Source organism: Grammomys surdaster, unplaced genomic scaffold (genome assembly GCF_004785775.1).
Source record: "Grammomys surdaster isolate TR1022 unplaced genomic scaffold, NIH_TR_1.0 126313, whole genome shotgun sequence".
Classification (NCBI taxonomy): domain Eukaryota; kingdom Metazoa; phylum Chordata; class Mammalia; order Rodentia; family Muridae; genus Grammomys; species Grammomys surdaster.
The window spans coordinates 6,529,314-6,545,851 of NW_021621113.1; the positions used below are offsets into that span (position 1 = coordinate 6,529,314).

Sequence of the window (16,538 nt, forward strand, 5' to 3'; positions counted from 1 at the left end):
TGAGCATTTGATGTGACCGTTTCCTGGTTTTCAACGTGAGGTCCTCAGTGCCGCTCGTGAAGCGCGTCTCTAAGGCCACTGTGCCCAAACTTCCCTGACTTGGCGTCTCCCGTCGCATCTGAGGTTTGCGGCTTCCCCGCCCACGGCACCCACTCTCCTCTGCCCTCCTGACCTGCCTTTGTGCTCACCTGGCGTGAGCCTAAGCGCTGCGGGGACTTCCTGATGGCCTCTCACCTGAAGTCACCCTACCCTAAATTTCTAGGTCACCAACACTGACCCAAAGGCTCGTCTCACAGCCCCAAGGGACAGCCCTAGCTCAGTTTCAGAGTCCAGTTCTCTAACTCATCTCTATTCTACTCGCAATCCATGGCCAATAACTGAAGAAGACAGAGTGTCACAGGACAACTTTATTGAGTGGTAACATGGTCACACCCAGCAAATGTGTGTTCCCTCTCATTCACTCACACATACATTCTCTCTCACACACACACCCAGCCCTTGCCACAGTCCAGTTCTCAGCCACAGGGGTGGGGAGCCTCCTCGATTCCTAGGATCCAGAAGCAACTGGAGGCCCAGGGGGAGGACACATTCAGGAGTGGTGGGCGGAAGTAGGGGTGCAGAAAGCAGGGGTGGGCTGGGACCACCCACCAGACAGCTACACGAAGAGTGAGATTCCCCAGTCCTGGTGGCCTCAGCTTGGCTGCACCCCTTCCGAGGAGCCTTCCAAGGTGTGGCAGAACATTCAGGGTTTGGGAAGGGTGGAGTCCCACTCCGTTTTAGTCCTCTCTGCAGGCTGGGGACTGGAGGGCAAGGCGGGCCAGGGAGGTTGGAGGCTGCTTCAGCTCTGGGGCTCCTCCGGAGCCTCGCCACCCTCTTCCCCCGCATTGTCGGCTGTCCACAGCGTCAGGTTGTCTCTCAGCAGCTGCATGATGAGGGTGCTGTCCTTGTAGGAGTCCTCACTCAGGGTGTGCAGATCGGCCATGGCCTCGTCGAAGGTGGTCTTGGCCAGTGAGATGGCTTCCTCGGGGCTGTTGGCTATCTCGTAATGGAAGACGGAAAAGTTCAGGGCCAGGCCCAGGCGTATGGGGTTGGTGGGCGGCATCTCCTTCTTGCTGATGTCCATGGCCTCCTGGTAGGCTGACCGGGCAGAGTCGATGATGCGCTTCTTGTCATCACCAGTGGCCACCTCGGCCAGGTAGCGGTAGTAGTCACCCTTCATCTTCAGGTAGAAGACGCGGCTCTCTGCCTCTCCAGCCCCTTTGATGAGGTGAGAGTCCAGCAGGCCTAGCACGGTGTCGCACACACCTCTGAGCTCGGTCTCTACCTTCTCCCGGTACTCTTTCACCTCGGGGCCCTTCTCTTCAGACCCCTCCTCGTTGCTCTTCTGCTCGATGCTGGACAGGACCCTCCAGGCCGCTCTCTGGCCGCCCACCACATTCTTGTAGGCCACTGAGAGCAGGTTCCGCTCCTCGCAGGAGAGCTCCTCACCCTTCTCCACCGCACCCTTCATGAAAGCTGCCATGTCCTCATAGCGTTCGGCCTGTTCAGCCAGCTTGGCCTTCTGGATCAGACTGGCTCTCTCCATGACTCCGAGGATGGACAGACAGGCGGGCGAACTAGCTGCCTTGAGACTAACGCTGGATTCTGCGGCTCCCTTGCTCTGGGTCTGCCTTTTGGCTGGGGTGGCATGGCCCTGAGAAGGGTTGGGCGTGGCCTGGGCGGGCCTGGGCCCTGGGTCCTGCCTCCTCCTTGCTTCGCCACACCCTTTCCGGCTCTACCTTAAAGGTAAAAGGGCTGGGATGGGAGGTGGAGGGAGGGGGGGATGTGAGTCATCAGGACAGTCAGCAGGAGAAACCTGGCCGGGGGTCCCTCCTGCACAGGCACCTTTCGGCTCCAGACTGCCCCCTGCTGTTCAGGGCTGCATTGCAGGAGCGTTTTGAATTGCCAAATCAGATTCTTTCAGGGTGTCCTTCCAGGGGCAAGGATGGCTTCAGCCACTGGGTTGCTTCAGCCCAGGCAGAGCCCAGTGAGCTGGTACAGACAGCTAGGATAGAGTTCAGGTGAGAACTCAGGCAATAGGTTCGGCTGTACAGTTTCCCAAAAACTTGAGCATTCATGATCTGATGCAATTCCCCGGAATTGGCTGTGTAGGACCGTAGAAGTGGGACCATCAAGTCTCAAGGGGTGAATAGGCTGGAGGTCACAAGCTCCCAGCTCCCTTAAATCCCTCCCCCTCCGTGCCCCCACTTCCTTTTGGCTCTCCTTGGGAGCCATGAACTGGAAGTGAGAGCTGGACTCCTTTCTGAGTCAGCCCGAAGACAGCTCCATCCCTTGGTCCTTGTTCTCCCTCAAGATGCCCTATGAACACCCAGAATGCGCAGGTGGCATTTCAGGGTGCCACTTAATGAAGTGTTTAACGAGCGGCCTTGACGCTCCAGCCCAGCCTTTGTAATTAGTCACCCAATACCTGTGTTGGACCCCTTCCACCTTACAGCACAATTTTCCCTTTCAAGTTGGTGGCCTGTTGACACTTGTCTGAGACTTTACTCTCTGGTTCTCCACATCAGGTCACCTGTCCCTTGCAAGCTGCCTGTCGTCATGTGTAGGCAGGGCTCCCAGAGGGCGGGGACCTAGCTCTTTGACTGTCCCACTCCCCTGCCTGACTCAGATTACCTCTGTCAGAGGCTGGGAAGCAGGCCACCAGGGTGCTCAGTCCAGTTTGGTCCCCCGGGGGGGGGGGACGCTATCAACCTGGGGAGGAAGACAGGGCTGAAGGAAAGGAGTTGCTAATGACATAACCACTTTGTTTTATGGAGCAGTGAGTGATTCCAGCTCAGTGAGATCCCCACTTGGCTCCCAGAGGCTCTCCAATCCCTTCTCATTGATCAAGACCCTGCCTCTGACCCCTGAGAGAAGCCTCCTCAGAGATGGAGATCTTTGTTTCCAACCTTCCATCCCTGATTGGTTGGGTCTTGTTTTCAAGCCCCATTAAAAGAATGGGCATTGAGGGTAAGTCCCGGCTTATGTGCCCCACCACACACCCAAAGTTTAGATGGGAATCCAGGGCCCCTTCTAAAGAACCTTCTCCCTGGGACCCAGGCAGTCTAACCCTTGAACCAGAACTATTGCACAACCTTGCCTGTCTCTTCTCAGCATCTGAACACTCACCTTACCTCTGGGAGGGATGTTACAGGCCAGAGCTCAAGACAGGCTGGACTGTGCTTTGTGTCACAGAGTAGGGACTCCTGAGAGACTTCAGAGTCCTGGCTAATTTTATGGGTTTCCCCAGGAAGCAGATGGGATTTCCGTCCTGAGATCTTGAGTGCTTTGCTTAAGTCACAGCACAGACACAGATACACTAAAACATCGAGTTAGGGAAGGCCTCCGTGGTGCATAGCCAGAGTCTCAGCATTTAAACTCACACAGGAGACACTTCAGTTGGTGACTGGCTTTGCTACAAGGGAGACATGCTGCCCTCGCCCTGGGAGGAAAAAAGAGGCTAGGTGTGTACTCGGTGGGTAGAGTTCCTGCCTGGCCTGTGTGGAGTTTGATCCCCAGTCCTGGTGCACAGCTGTAGTGTAACTTACGAGGCAGAAGCAGGGAGGAGGAGCTCTCTTGGGTTCGAGCCTAGTCTGGTCTATGTATGGGCTGCCGCCACACACCAGGCTTTAGCAGTGGTGCTGGCGTTGTACCCAGGGGTTCCAAGAACTCTATCAACTGAACACATCCTCAGCGACCCCTCCCTGTTTTTGTTTTTGAGCTGGGTTCTATGGAATGAGGAAAGATCATGAACTATCTGTACCCTATGGCCCACCCAAATGTTCATAGAACAGAAGAGGACCCTCTCCAGAGTGTCAGATTGTTAGGCATAATAGCCGCTGACTCCTCCCTTTCCATCTGGAGAATTCCTCTCAGATCTGAAGGGCCTTCCTTGGCTCCCAGCCTGGCCTGGGGTTTCCCAAGTCCTAGGGGCAACTTGGAAATCCCAGGACACTAGGACCCTGGACTGTGGGGCTTGGCAAACTTGATGCTTCTTCTAAGCCTAAGAAGGGAGTGTTCTCCTCATGCCTGTGAAGCCGGGAACCTGGTGTGGGTTTACAGCCGGGTTGTAGACCCTCAGCCCATCCCTTACTCTTCTTCCTCCACTGAAGCCAGGCCTTGACACGCCTACCAGCTCTGGCCTGTACATCCTGACTCAGTTCCTGTCTCGGTTCCCTCCCTTTGCCTCCAGGCTTCTACTTCCCAAGTCCAGGAGCCCAGGCAGGCAGGAGGCAGCAGGCCCTGGCAGAACATGGGACTCCAAAGCGGCTGCCTGAGTCAGCAGATGGGCCCCCGAGGTCCAGTGGGGGTGTGTGTGGGGGTTCCTCATCCTTTTTAGATAGCAGCGAGAGGGATTCTTATTAGAGTTAGACTCGACCACAACTGGCAAAACCTTTTCTTTTCTAGTAATTTCCTAGGTAATTTCTGTCTTTGGAATGATCAAATTCAACAGTTTGACCAGAGGGGTTTGTGGCTGGTTGTGAGTAAGCGTCCTGTTACCTGGCTCAGGAGTTGTGCACCCGTTGCCTTCGGGAAGGGACACCAGAGGATGCTTAGGTGATTCGGCTGTTTGCCTTTCTAAGGCAATGCTGTTCGAAGTAGCCCCTCTGCTATGACCGTCTAGGGTACCAGACGGTGTGGAATTTATGGTAACAGCAGAATGAGGTCAGCATGCAGGGCTGCATTCCAGCTGACTGATAGAGGCCTTGGGCAGGTCCCTTCCTGCCCCTGGGCTTTGGTCTCCCCACTGGTAAAAAGAAGTTAGCAGCCCCCTCCTGGGTATGGCATTCTCCAAGTTTAGGGCTCCTCCAAGTCCCCACCCTCCCATGCTGGGGTACGAGGCAGTTGTTCTCACACACCTGCACCAGACCCCAGCCAGCACCCCAAAGGAAAGTGGCTCAACACACTCCAGGCTATGGCAAGAAGGGGGCAGGTCTTTATTTCTATTACAAAAGGTAGTGGATATCAGGCGAGCAGCCCCTGTGCTGGACAAAGCTGATCTCCCCAGGTCTCACCCGGCTCCCTTTGGGTCCTTGGATGAGCATGGAGCTGTCTAGCCCTTGGTGCCTGGGGCCAAGGATACATACAGGCTCACACTCCACATCCTACTGGGGGGGATGGGGGCGTGGGAACAGTGTCAAGCCCAGTGTGCTTAGAGCAGCTGCCAAACTTGTTCAGCAGCGTCATCAACACCCAGAGAGCTCCTGAAGGAACCTGCTAGGCTGGCCCATGGCTCTGCTGACTGGCAGGAGGCTGCAAGGCAAGATTCCTAAAGAGTCTCGACACTTCACAAATCTGGGGAAGGAGCATGAGGGTAGATGGGGAGGGTGAGATGCAGCAGGGTTACAGTGTTACTGTGCCGAGGCTGCAGTATGGCTTTCTACACTCTGGCCAGCAAGGAGCTGGGGTTCAGGACTAGAACCCAGCGCCGGGCGGGGAAGCTCTAGAGAGCACACAGGAAGGACAGGCTGGGGGATGGACCCTGTAGGCACAGATGGTGGCAGATGGGCCACAGGTTAGGCAGGTGGAGGTGCAGGATGCCTGGCTCCCCCCAGGCCACTCCTGGGGAGGCAGAGAGTGGCGGTCCTCAGGAACTCCTTAAGCCCCCGCACATACTGGATGTTCCCGGAAGGATGGCAAAGAAGGAGAAGAGAGAGGGTTAGCAGATGGGTGGAAACAGGTAGCCTGTAGGGCCCCGAGTGGGTCAAGGGCTACCACAGTCCCTGCCTCTCTCCCAGAAAAGAAGCCAAGCTCAGGCAGCAGGCGACAGGCAGGAGGGAGTGTGGCAGGGCCATGAAGCGGAATGCAGATGTCAGTGGCCTGACTGAGGGCCCCTCAGAGCAAGGGGACCACTCTTCCCAGCCTCACCCTTCCTTTTAGAAAGGACAGGTGCTCTAAAGAAGCCCAGCCCAAGGGGAAGGTGGGACAAGACTAAGCCTTCTGTTTGGGGTGGGGGAGCCCTGGGAACGGCCATTGCCAGCACACATGCCGCACCACACACCAGACAGACGGACAGACTCCATGGGGTTGGTGAGGCATGCGATGATGGTGAGATGTGAGGAACCGGCACTGCTGGCTGACACGTGACACGTGGTCTTACCAGCTAACCTTCTGCAAACAGGCCTGTTAGCTCCCCTCAGGCTGTGCAGGAGATGGCAAAGTCCTGACAAGTGTCCTCCTGGAGGAGATACCAGAGAGGTGGGCCCGTGTTATGATCTGTCTGGCTGTTCTGGCTGCCTAGGAGGTTGGGTTGGGGCTAGGAACAAGAAGCTCCCACTGGGACCTACTGTCTCAACCATGCTGAGCAATCACTGGGGATCAGGGTGGAGAGTTAGCAGGAAAGAACTCAGGAGGCACCAAGTCCTGGAGGCACAAGAAGGCAGACAAGATGAAGGCAGACAGGTGGTTTAGCCACAGCCCCCTCTACTCCGCAGAGTTCCCACCGATCACTGGGCACCACTCCTGCTTGCCTGCTCTCTGACTCCCAGCAAAGACCCAAGCTTGTCTGAAAGAACCCAAGGCTAAGCTGCAAGCCAGGGACTCAGCAAAATAAAAGCAAATAAAAACTGAACCAAAGCAACTTAAAACAGAAGCTTTATTACAAGCAGGAACAAAGATGCTGGCTCAAAAAAAGGTGGGTTTGGGAGCCCTCTCCCACCCCTTCCTATCTACCTCCCAGGGCCACCCGGGATGGCCTAGGGCTCTGAAGCCATCTCCCAGTGGCTCCAGGCACCCACCACTTCCCAGCTCTGGGACCCACCTCCCAGCTCTGTCTGGGACCACACCCCACCCCCACCCCTGGGAGCAAGGAAGGGACTTAGTAGTGACTTCTTGTTTGATCCAAGGGTCTCAGCCCACCTGATGAGCCAAGGAGAACAAGACTATTTTGATTAGAGGCCATGCTGCAAGCTTCTGGACACCTACACATGCCTCCTGTCCACTGTCCTGATTAGCAGAAATGTTCTGTGTCCTAGTCCCTAGCTTACACTCAAAGCAGAACACCTAGGAGGGGATGTGGCTTGCAGAATAGCAGCTGCTCCCCAGAGCCATCACCCCACCCACCACACCTAGCCTCAGCCTGTTGGGGCAGGTCATAGCTGGGAGCCTGACCTGGGGGCTGGGTGGCGGCATCTAAAGGGCCTGGTGAAAAGAGAGTGGGTAGGAGCCAGTGGTCTCTCTCTTGTGACTAATGTACAGCCTCCCACCCAGTCCTCCGTACCTCTGGCTGCTTCTTAACCCATGGCAATGGGGAAAAGAACTAGCCCAGGGGACACAGGAGTCAGCTGCATCTGTACACGGGCACACATGAACACACGTGTGTGCATACACACAATCCCTCATAGCTAGATCTGCTGTAATGAATGTATTAAACTTCCTAACCTTCTAAAAACCCTTGACTTGGCACTAAAGGAACAGTAACACATTACCTCCTATTTTTAAAAGGCTATGTAAAAAAGAAGTCTATAAAATTGTGCAAAATACCCAGCATTAATAAACCCGTTTCAAGTATTGCCAGCATGAGCTAACCCACCCAGCTCTAGCCCTGCCCTGGGAGAGGGACTGGGGGCACAGGAAAGGATCCTTTAGACAGTGTCTGTGGGCAGGGGGGAAGCCAGATCCCCATAGTGTGCTGCCCAGGACTCTACAGGAGCGAGGTTCTGGGGGCCTGGATGGCTTGTTTGACCTCCTGACACAGGCTGCTCCTCACCCTCTACCCATGCCCTCTACTGGTACCACAGATCTATCCTATTGGCTAACTCCATATAACCCCTCCCCAAAGAACCCCTGTGGTAATCACAAATGGAATGTAGGAGCCCTGAACCAAAGCAGTCCCAGGAAGGGTCCCCACCTGTTGCCTGTGGCTCAGAGCCAGCTTACTCAACAGGCCTGCTTCCCAAACCCCTTGGCTCACCAAGATCCATGCATGCCTTCAGCTGGGAGGCCACCCATTCAGTACATGCCCTTACACATGCTGGGCCTCCCTGGCACAGGCAGTGACTTGGCACAGTCTCCTTAGTGCCTCCAGAGGCTGTGGCTCTCCTTCTCTCCTCCCACTGACCAGCTAGGGAACCTAGGGCCTAAACTATGGGGACCTAGGTTTGGGGAGCAGAGGGCACAGCTATGGGATAGTTCAAAGAAAACCACGCCGGGTGGGAAATAAATAGGAAGACTCGAGTCTTTGGCAGCTGCTTCCCTCAGATGGCACAGGGAGGGTCCCGGCAGGTGTGGAGGGCAGCAGGTGGTAAGCACTCAGTCACATTCAGGGGTGGCCTCCTACCATGCTGGAGTCTGGCTTAGCTCCACAGGCTGGCTCGTCACTTCTGATGGGCGAGGGCAACACGGTATCAGACTGCACGAATCCCCGCCGGTCAATCAGGCTTCCAAAACATAAGGACAAGACATATCAAAGTTCCAGGCTAAGGGCCAGGTAGTATTGTCTGTGTCCTCCCAGGAAGGATCCAGCCCCAGAAAAGCTGGGCAAAGGGAAGCTACTTTCCATTCAGGAGGTTAAGATCCTTCCTCTGGGGCTGGTAAGACAGCTCAGTGGTAAAGGTGTTTGCCACCAAACCCAAGATGGAAGGAGAGCTGTCTGTCCTCCGACCACCATGGTGTATGGATACACACACTCGGATTTCAATCACCCACACATACAGGTGAGTAAATGTAAATACATTTAAAACAAGACCTTCTGGGGCAAGTGCCAACAGGACAAAATGGTTTTGATTTCTTGAGACAGGGTCCCAAGTACTTGAAGATGACCTGGAGCTTCCCACAGGCCTGCTTCTACCTCTCAAGCCTATTCACTGCTAATTCAAACTGACTCAGCTGTCAGCCAAGAGCCAGGCTGCAAGTGAGAGAAAACTAAGAAACAATCGCTACCTGGAGACAGTGAGAGGCCCAGTGTCCTGTCTCCCTAGACAGAGCACAAGTGTGTAAGGAAGCTCTTGTCCCCACAGCACCCAGGGCCGGTCAACGCCTGTTCTGGAGCTCTGGCGCCCCCTGCTGTCAGGACTGACGCAGTCACAGCAAGGCGGAGACACTGCTGGGACTCCACCCTGTACAGGCAGAGCATGTCACCCAAGTGTGGTCCTAACAGTCATTTTGGTATCTCTGAGGAGCAGGATTAAACGGGGGTACCCAGAGCTTTTTAACATTTTGTACTTTTTTCCCCCTTTGAAACAGTTTCAGTTGTGCCGGACAGTGGTGGCGCACGCCTTTAATCCCAGCACTTGGAAGGCAGAGGCAGGTGGATTTCTGAGTTCAATGCCAGCCTGGTATATAGCTTGAGTTCCAGGACAGCCAGGGCTACACAGAGAAACCCTGTCTTGAAAAGACAAAAACAAAAAACCAGTTTTACTGTGTCCTAGGGTGGTCTTGATCATGAAGCAATCCTGCTTCAGCCTTCAAGAACTGGGGTTACAGGTTTTACTTTTATTTTACAAATGAGTACATGTAATTAAGTGACAGCCTTCCCCAGAATTCCTGAGTCATTTGGCAGAGGATGGTGAACACAGGGAATCCGTGTACACACAGGGAGAGAGGCCTGCTGAGGTCCAGAACTCCCATGAGGGCTCCAGCGGCAGGGCCACCTTCTGTGAATTCTCCTCCGTGCCCTGACTTACCTGGGAGGCAGTGGGCCACAGAGCACAGCACAGCAGTTGCTGATAATACTTTTATGGCTGTAGGGGTTGACAGAGGCCTCACCACCCCTCTTGCTGGACCAAGACCCTTTGATCTGGAAAGAGGAAGAAGCCTGGGTCAGCTACCTTCTTCAGCCCTGCCTGTCTCCCTCTAGCAGTGCTGGGGTTGGGGGAATTAAACTGGGGTAGTGTATATGCTAAGCATCTACCATGGAGCTCCACTTCAGCCCTTCCCCTCTCCCAGGGAACGCCCTGTTGCTTCCACTTTCTAGAAAGGCAACCTAGAGGCCAGGGAAAGTAGAGCCATTTAGAAACCAGTTCTGGGTAGATGAGGGGAGGGAGCCGATCTTCAGTGGAAGCCTTTCAATGAAGATACACGGGGACTGCTGGATACAGGGAGCGCTCCAGCAGAGGTCAGCAGGCCCCAGCAAGCACGGAAGATAAAACCAAAAGGAAGTCTCCAGAGGAGTGTTCGTGCAGAGAGCATCCCTCCCCTGGCTGTCCACCTGTGACAGATAGTTTCACATCAACTTGACACAGGCTAGAGTTATCAGAAAAGAGGAATCCTGGACTAAGATCTAGCAAACCTGTCGGGTATTTTCTTAGTGACTGATGGGGGAGGGCCTGGCCCACTGGCGTTGGGGCCACCCCTGGGCTGGTGGTCCTAGCTTCTATAAGAAAGCATGCTGAACAAGCTATGGGGAGCTAGTCAGTACGCAGCACTTGCCCATGGCCTCTGCATCAGCTCCTGCCTCCAGGTTCCTGCCCTATGTGAGTTCCTGTTGTGACTTCCTTCAGTGATGGACTGAAATGTGGAAGTGTAAGCCAATAAACCCTTTCTTCCCCACCTTGCTTTGGTCATGGTGTTTTATCACAGCAACTAAGAGGGGGCCAGACTGAGGGCACAAAGCAGGCGGAGCCACTCTGATCCTGCCACTCAACAGCCTGATCATTTCTGGATGGTCAGGCTCAGCACCACTCAGAGTCCGCCTCTGGGAAGTCCCTGCTGAAGGCACTGAAGGGCTTCGTAGGAAACACCTGCTGGACCGTCACCCAGAACTTTCTACCCTGGCTGGGCTGCAGCCCCCCTTGCTGTTTAAGCGCTGGTAAGCTCATGTAGAACCCGGAAAAGCAGGTGGGGTGGAGGTGGGAGTGGTTTCTGGCTGATGTCATTTCCGCCCTTATCAATGACCAGCACACACGTGTTCAGGCTTGTTTTCCAAAATGGGAGTAAAAGGTCATGGGATTTTTTTGTTTGTTTGTTCTGTTTTTTTGAGACAGGGTTTCTCTGTGTAGCCCTGGCTGTCCTGGAACTCACTCTGTAGACCAGGCTGGCCTCGAACTCAGAAATCCACCTGCCTCTGCCTCCCAAGTGCTGGGATTAAAGGCATGCACCACCACCACCCGGCGGGATTTTTATTTTTAAAACAGGGTCATGTGTCCTGGGGTGGCCTCCAACTTTCCCTGTAGCTAGGGGTGACCTAGACTTCCTCAGTCCCCTGCTTCCACCTTTCAAGGGTTGGGACAATATCTGTGTATCACCTTGGAGTTTGCTCCCTCCTTCTTCTTGTTTTTGTAGTATAAATTCTTTTTTTTTTAAAAAAAAATATTGATTTCTATGAGTACACTGTCACTGTCTTCAGACACACCAGAAGAACGCAACCATTACGATGGTTGTGAGCCACCATGTGGTTGCTGGAAATTGAACTCAGGACCTCTGGAAGAACAGTCAGTTGCTCTTAATTGCTGAGCCATCTCTCCAGCCCTCTTATTCTTCTTGGTTTTTCAAGACACGGTTTCTCTGTGGAGCTCTGGCTGTCCTGGAACTCACTCTGTAGACCAAGCTGGCCTCAGAAATCCACCTGCCTCTGCCTCCCAAGTGCTGGATTAAAGGTGTATGCCACCAACGCCCGGCTATTCTTGTTTTAAAACCTTTGTTATTTATTTTATGCATATAGGGCCTTGCCTGATGTCTGTGTATCAGGTGTGTGCGGTACCACAGGAGAGCAGAAGAGGGCACTGGGTTATGTAGGACTAGAGATACAGGCAGAGGTGTGCACTAGAGTACAGGGACTGGAGTTATAAACCTGCCACTAGTGTGCTGGAATCAAACCCGGATCCCCCAGAAGAGCAGCAGTGCTCTTTCCCGCCGAGCACCCCTCCAGCCCTCCCTCCTTCTTTTGACACCAAGAGTGAAGGCAGGGCCTTGGGCATGCCAGGCAAGAGTCCTACCACTGAGCTACACCGAAGCCCTCTTTTTAGTTTTTGTTTGAGATACTGTTCACACTAACCTTGGATTGGCAATCCTCCTGTTCCAGTCCCCAGAGCAGCTGGGATCACAGGCCTGTACCACATTAGCCAAACTTCTTTCTTTTCTTTCTCCATTCCCCACCCCCTTTTTTTCTTCTCAGGTCAACATCTTCCCACACAGCCCAGAGGGGCCTCAAATGACAATGGGTCCTTTTGCCTCAGTCTCCTAAGTGTTAGGATTAAGGCCTGCACTCCCATGTCTGACACGGATCCGCTTTCTTTTGGATGGTGGGTCTCTGATCAGTGTTATACAGCAGTCACGGGAACATACAGTACTGTTTTCCTTTTAACAAGACAGTCAGGAAGGTCATGTCTGGACCAGGGGCAGCGGCACTCAGATTGCTAGCTGAGGATGCCTTACCATGAGTAGGTGGGATGAGGCAATGGAGTCACACTGTTCTGTTCTAACTATGCCTCTCAATGGAGACACCCAGTCATGGCTCTGCGGCCTACAGGTGTGGAGTGGTGGATGTGAAGGCTTGGTCAGGATTTCTGGCATCAATCTCGGATTGACCCCTTCCCAACATCAAGACCCTAGGCCACATCCCTCAGTCATGCATGGGCAATATATATCCCAATCCTGTCACAGCCGGATGCAATGGCCCAGAGACATAGGGCATTTAAAGACCCCTACGTAGCAAGGAGCTAGCACAGACGTGTGCTTACTGACTCCGTGGAGTTATGAGAAAGGCAACTTAGGTGCTACACCAAGGACCTGCCGCATGTAGGAACCCCGGGTGTGACACTAGGTATCCACCTTGGGTCCCCCAGCAGGCTCCCTGGGCTCCCCGGGCTTTACTCACATCTTCATTAGTTGTCAGGTTGGAGGCCACGAGGTAAGTGTGGAACCCTGAGAGGCCCAGGATGGACCAGATTGAGAAGAAGCAGATGACCAACTCCAGCACAGTGGGCCTCGTCAAGGACATACGCAGAAGAGGGTGGAACCCCCGGCTCCTGGGCTCAGCTTTTGTCACTCACCCTTCCCTGGAGCTATGTCCCTGAAAAGTGACAGGTTTGGGGACTTTTCTGTGATTCAGTCATTATTTCTCAGCAGAGCACCTCCTGTAACCCAGAAGGAGGAGGGAGCTCCCCAGGAACAAGGCAGGATCTGGCCTAGGGACGGCAGAGGGAATTCCAGCCACAGGATCCTGGCATGGTCAGCTTGGCGTCTGAAGGAACATGCAGCTGGTGACATGACGCAATGGGTCAAGGTGCTTGTCACCAAGCCTGATGACCTGTGTTTGAACTTCAAGTTGTCCCCATGTCTATTTGTGTGCCATGGCACACACATGTTCCCCACTGCCCAAGGGCAGGATAAACAAAAATTTAATTAAGATATACACTCTCTGCCAAGCATTTGTAGACAGCCATTTCCTGAGATTGCTTGCTCAGCCCCTCTCCATGAGGGTCCATGTAGGATCAGCTCTAGCCTGGGTTTTGACAAACTAGCTGGTAGAGTGGATTCTAGAGAACAGATACGGCCCTACCATCCCACCCTGGAGACCCATCCCATGAAGAGGCCTCAACTCCCCACCCAGGGTGACCCGCTGGCAAAGGATATCTTGCTGGTGTCTTTTTTAGAGCGGAGAGGAAGTTGCTTCCTTGAGAAACTAGGAAGAAGAAAGCGACACAGCTCAGGGGGTGGGGTGGGGTGGGGTGAGCACAACCCTACGCTAGAGTTGAGTTCACTGGTTAGTCTTCCTTCACCCTCTGTCCCCCAACTCACGCAGGGTCAGGTGGGTGACCACGCAGGCGAAGATGAAGGCCGTCAGGAAGGAGAGGGAGAGAATAAACGCATAAAAGAAGCGGTAGTTCCGTCTCCCCACACAGTTGCCCACCCAAGGGCAGTGATGGTCAAATCGCTCTGGAAAGGGGAGGAGGAGTTAGTGTGTGTCTCCAGTCAGCACTGGTGGGTGGTGAGCCTTTGCCCCAGGCTGGCACTAGCCCCCCACACACACACTGGCACTAGCCCCCTCCCCACCAGCTGACTCCTGTCTTTCCCTTGGACACACCCTGCTTCTAGTTCTTGCTCATCAGTTCCCACCCACCGCCTGACACATTCCCTGACTATTCTTTTAGCTCCATAGTAACTCCTCAGATGTCAACTACAAAGCCACTCCCTTAAAAAGTCTCCCATGGCCTCAAACTAGGTAGGGGTCTCCTGGTCTGCTCCCTTACTCCTCTTTTATTCAGCTTTGCTTGAACAAGACATGTGCTGGCCTCAGACCCCCGCCAGAGTCCAACAGTGTCTGCTTCAAAGACTCACAGACCATGGCCTCTTACTAGCTACATGCCAACAGCTCCGGCCCTAAGGTCCAGAGACGGCTGGGCCACAACGTTAACTCATGCAGAGCTGGCACCAGAGGCCAGGGCAGAGGACTGAGCTCATACCATTGCTAAGTCCCTGAGGGTGGGAGTCACACCCTGGTAAGGAAAGTCCCTGTGGGAATCTGGGTCATGAGCCCGTTGCAGGCCTTATGCCAACGGCTGGTGCCTCTAAGGTAGTGGGTGGGGCAGACTGGCAGAGATGAATAACAGGCATTGAGTCACCCACTTCACGCCTGCTGTGCCCGCTCTCCTCTTCAGGGAGTGCTGAGCTGGCACCATGAAGTCACCGCTCTGGGAACTGTGCACTGTCACCATGGCTTAGCTCACTTGGGTGTCATATAGACTCTCCCTTAGGACACCCTCCCAAGGGACCGTCGTGGGTCTTCATCGAGCTGTATAGCGTGAGGAGAACAAACCAAGCAGAGGCAACTTTCAGTTCTGGCCCATGCTTTCTGCCTCACTCCTCCAGACTCCCACCCTCCCTGCCTTCTTTCTCAGTTAGATCACCCTGTCTTCCATGTTATAGCTCCAGGCTTCTGGGATCACGGACCTACTGAGGGGCACACTAAAGCCACGAGACAAGCTCAAGGTCTCTGCCACAATGTTCGGGGATCAGTGGGACGGGATATATACCAGCCCTGGGCCAAGACATGTCACACACCTTCCCACTCAGCCCTATTTCAGATGCTGCCTGTCTTGTCTCACATGTGACTTCCTGCATCCAAGACTCAATCTCTCAGGGCTCTTTGGGGACCCCCACTCACCCACACAGTTGTCACAGACACTGCAGTGTGAGGTCCGGGGAGGCCGAAACATCTTACAGGTGAAGCAGTACTTGAGCTTCACCATCTGTCCGTTGATCATCACCTCCCGGGTCCGAGGAGGCGGTCGGTACGTGGAGCTGCCCGTGTTATCTGAGGGTGGGAAGAGAGAAAAGGAGGATACCCAAGACAGCCCACGGCCCTCGATAGCGGGAAGCCACAGCTGCCTGGCTGGGACAGACAGCACCTCAAGGAGAACAAGCTCAGGAACACAGGAGGGGGGGGGGGTTGAGGGGGCGCTAACACAGGGACAAATGTCAAGAACCCAGCACTCCCTTCAAGCATGAACTGTGCTCATACCACTGCTGGTCTCGCCCTGAGAAGGGTCATCAGGGATAGAGCTCCTGGGAAGGGCTGGGGAGGCCATATGCATCTAATTAAGCCTACGTCCAACTTCTTCTTCTTCTGTTTTTTTTTGTTTTTTGTTTTTTTTTTTTTTTGGTTTTTCGAGACAGGGTTTCTCTGTATAGCCTGGGCTGTCCTGGAACTCACTCTGTAGACCAGGCTGGCCTCGAACTCAGAAATCCGCCTGCCTCTGCCTCCCAAGTGCTGGGATTAAAGGCGTGCGCCACCACCGCCTGGCTAAAAATAAAGTCTTAACGAATAAAAATGTAATAAAACCAAAAAAGAATGTCAGGGCTATGGTCACAGGAGTGCTCATGGACTGTATTTATTGCCTTGTCTGTTCCTTGACTATTTGCACCTACTGTATTGCTAGTTCCTCAACCTAGAACTGACCTTAACACATGCATGTAATTAAAATGGTATAAAAGCACAAAGGGAGAGGGGGATGGGAGAGGGGTTTCTAGGGAGGGGAAATGGGGAAAGTGGATGGCATCTGAAATGTAAATAAATATCCAATTAAAAAAAAATTGCCCCCCCAAAAGAATGTCAGAGCAAGCAAGGCATTGTAGCACATGCCCATAATTCCAAATGTTGGGAAGCAGGCAGTACGACTGTGAGTTCAAGGCCAGCCTAGACTATAATGTCTCTTTCCCTCTTTTTAGAAAAAGACATGTTTATTGACTACACTGCAAGACAGAAAGGCAACAGAAGAACCACCTGTCAAAGTTACCTTTTCCTTTCTTGATTTTTTTTTTTTTTAAGGAAGAAGTAACAAGTTTACTCAAAGTCTGCAAATTCTCCACATTCTATTAGATGAGTATCTGCAAGCTGAACCCAAGTGATCTGTGTTCAGATAAGAACAGGATGTAGCCAGGTGTGAGAGCACACCCTTTTACTCTCAGCACTGGGGAGGCAGAGGCAAGCAGATCTCTGTGAGTTCAAGGACAGACTGGTCCACATAGTAAGTCCCAGGACTGTCAGGGCTATGTAAAGCGACCCTGTCTCAAAGAAGAGAGAGAGAGAGAGAGAGAGAGAGAGAGAGAGAGAGAGAGGG

At 53.6% G+C, this 16,538-nt stretch overlaps 2 protein-coding genes across 7 annotated transcripts in view; both read right to left on the reverse strand.

The window, feature by feature from the left end:
- Positions 1 to 389: 389 nt before the first annotated feature.
- Sfn (stratifin) lies at positions 390 to 1,806 on the reverse strand. Its single transcript, XM_028759879.1, has one exon. It carries the CDS (start codon positions 1,583 to 1,585, stop codon positions 839 to 841), a length of 747 nt encoding a protein of 248 aa, XP_028615712.1. The 5' UTR covers positions 1,586 to 1,806; the 3' UTR covers positions 390 to 838.
- A 3,144-nt stretch (positions 1,807 to 4,950) lies between these two features.
- Zdhhc18 (zinc finger DHHC-type containing 18) overlaps positions 4,951 to 16,538 on the reverse strand; it is a 29,309-nt gene continuing 17,721 nt past the window's right edge. For 3 of the 6 annotated variants that reach the window (XM_028759606.1, XM_028759602.1, XM_028759607.1), the window contains 7 exons: positions 15,083 to 15,232; positions 13,717 to 13,854; positions 13,552 to 13,600; positions 12,794 to 12,896; positions 9,663 to 9,775; positions 8,318 to 8,417; positions 4,951 to 5,654 (listed from right to left, as the gene is read on the reverse strand). In XM_028759606.1, the coding sequence (XP_028615439.1) occupies positions 5,556 to 5,654; positions 8,318 to 8,417; positions 9,663 to 9,775; positions 12,794 to 12,896; positions 13,552 to 13,600; positions 13,717 to 13,854; positions 15,083 to 15,232 (752 nt within the window). In that variant the 3' untranslated portion in view covers positions 4,951 to 5,555. Of the gene's footprint in view, positions 6,218 to 6,615; positions 8,418 to 9,662; positions 9,776 to 12,793; positions 12,897 to 13,551; positions 13,601 to 13,716; positions 13,855 to 15,082; positions 15,233 to 16,538 lie in introns of those variants that run through there. The other 3 variants (XM_028759604.1, XM_028759603.1, XM_028759605.1) reach the window with 3 other exon arrangements.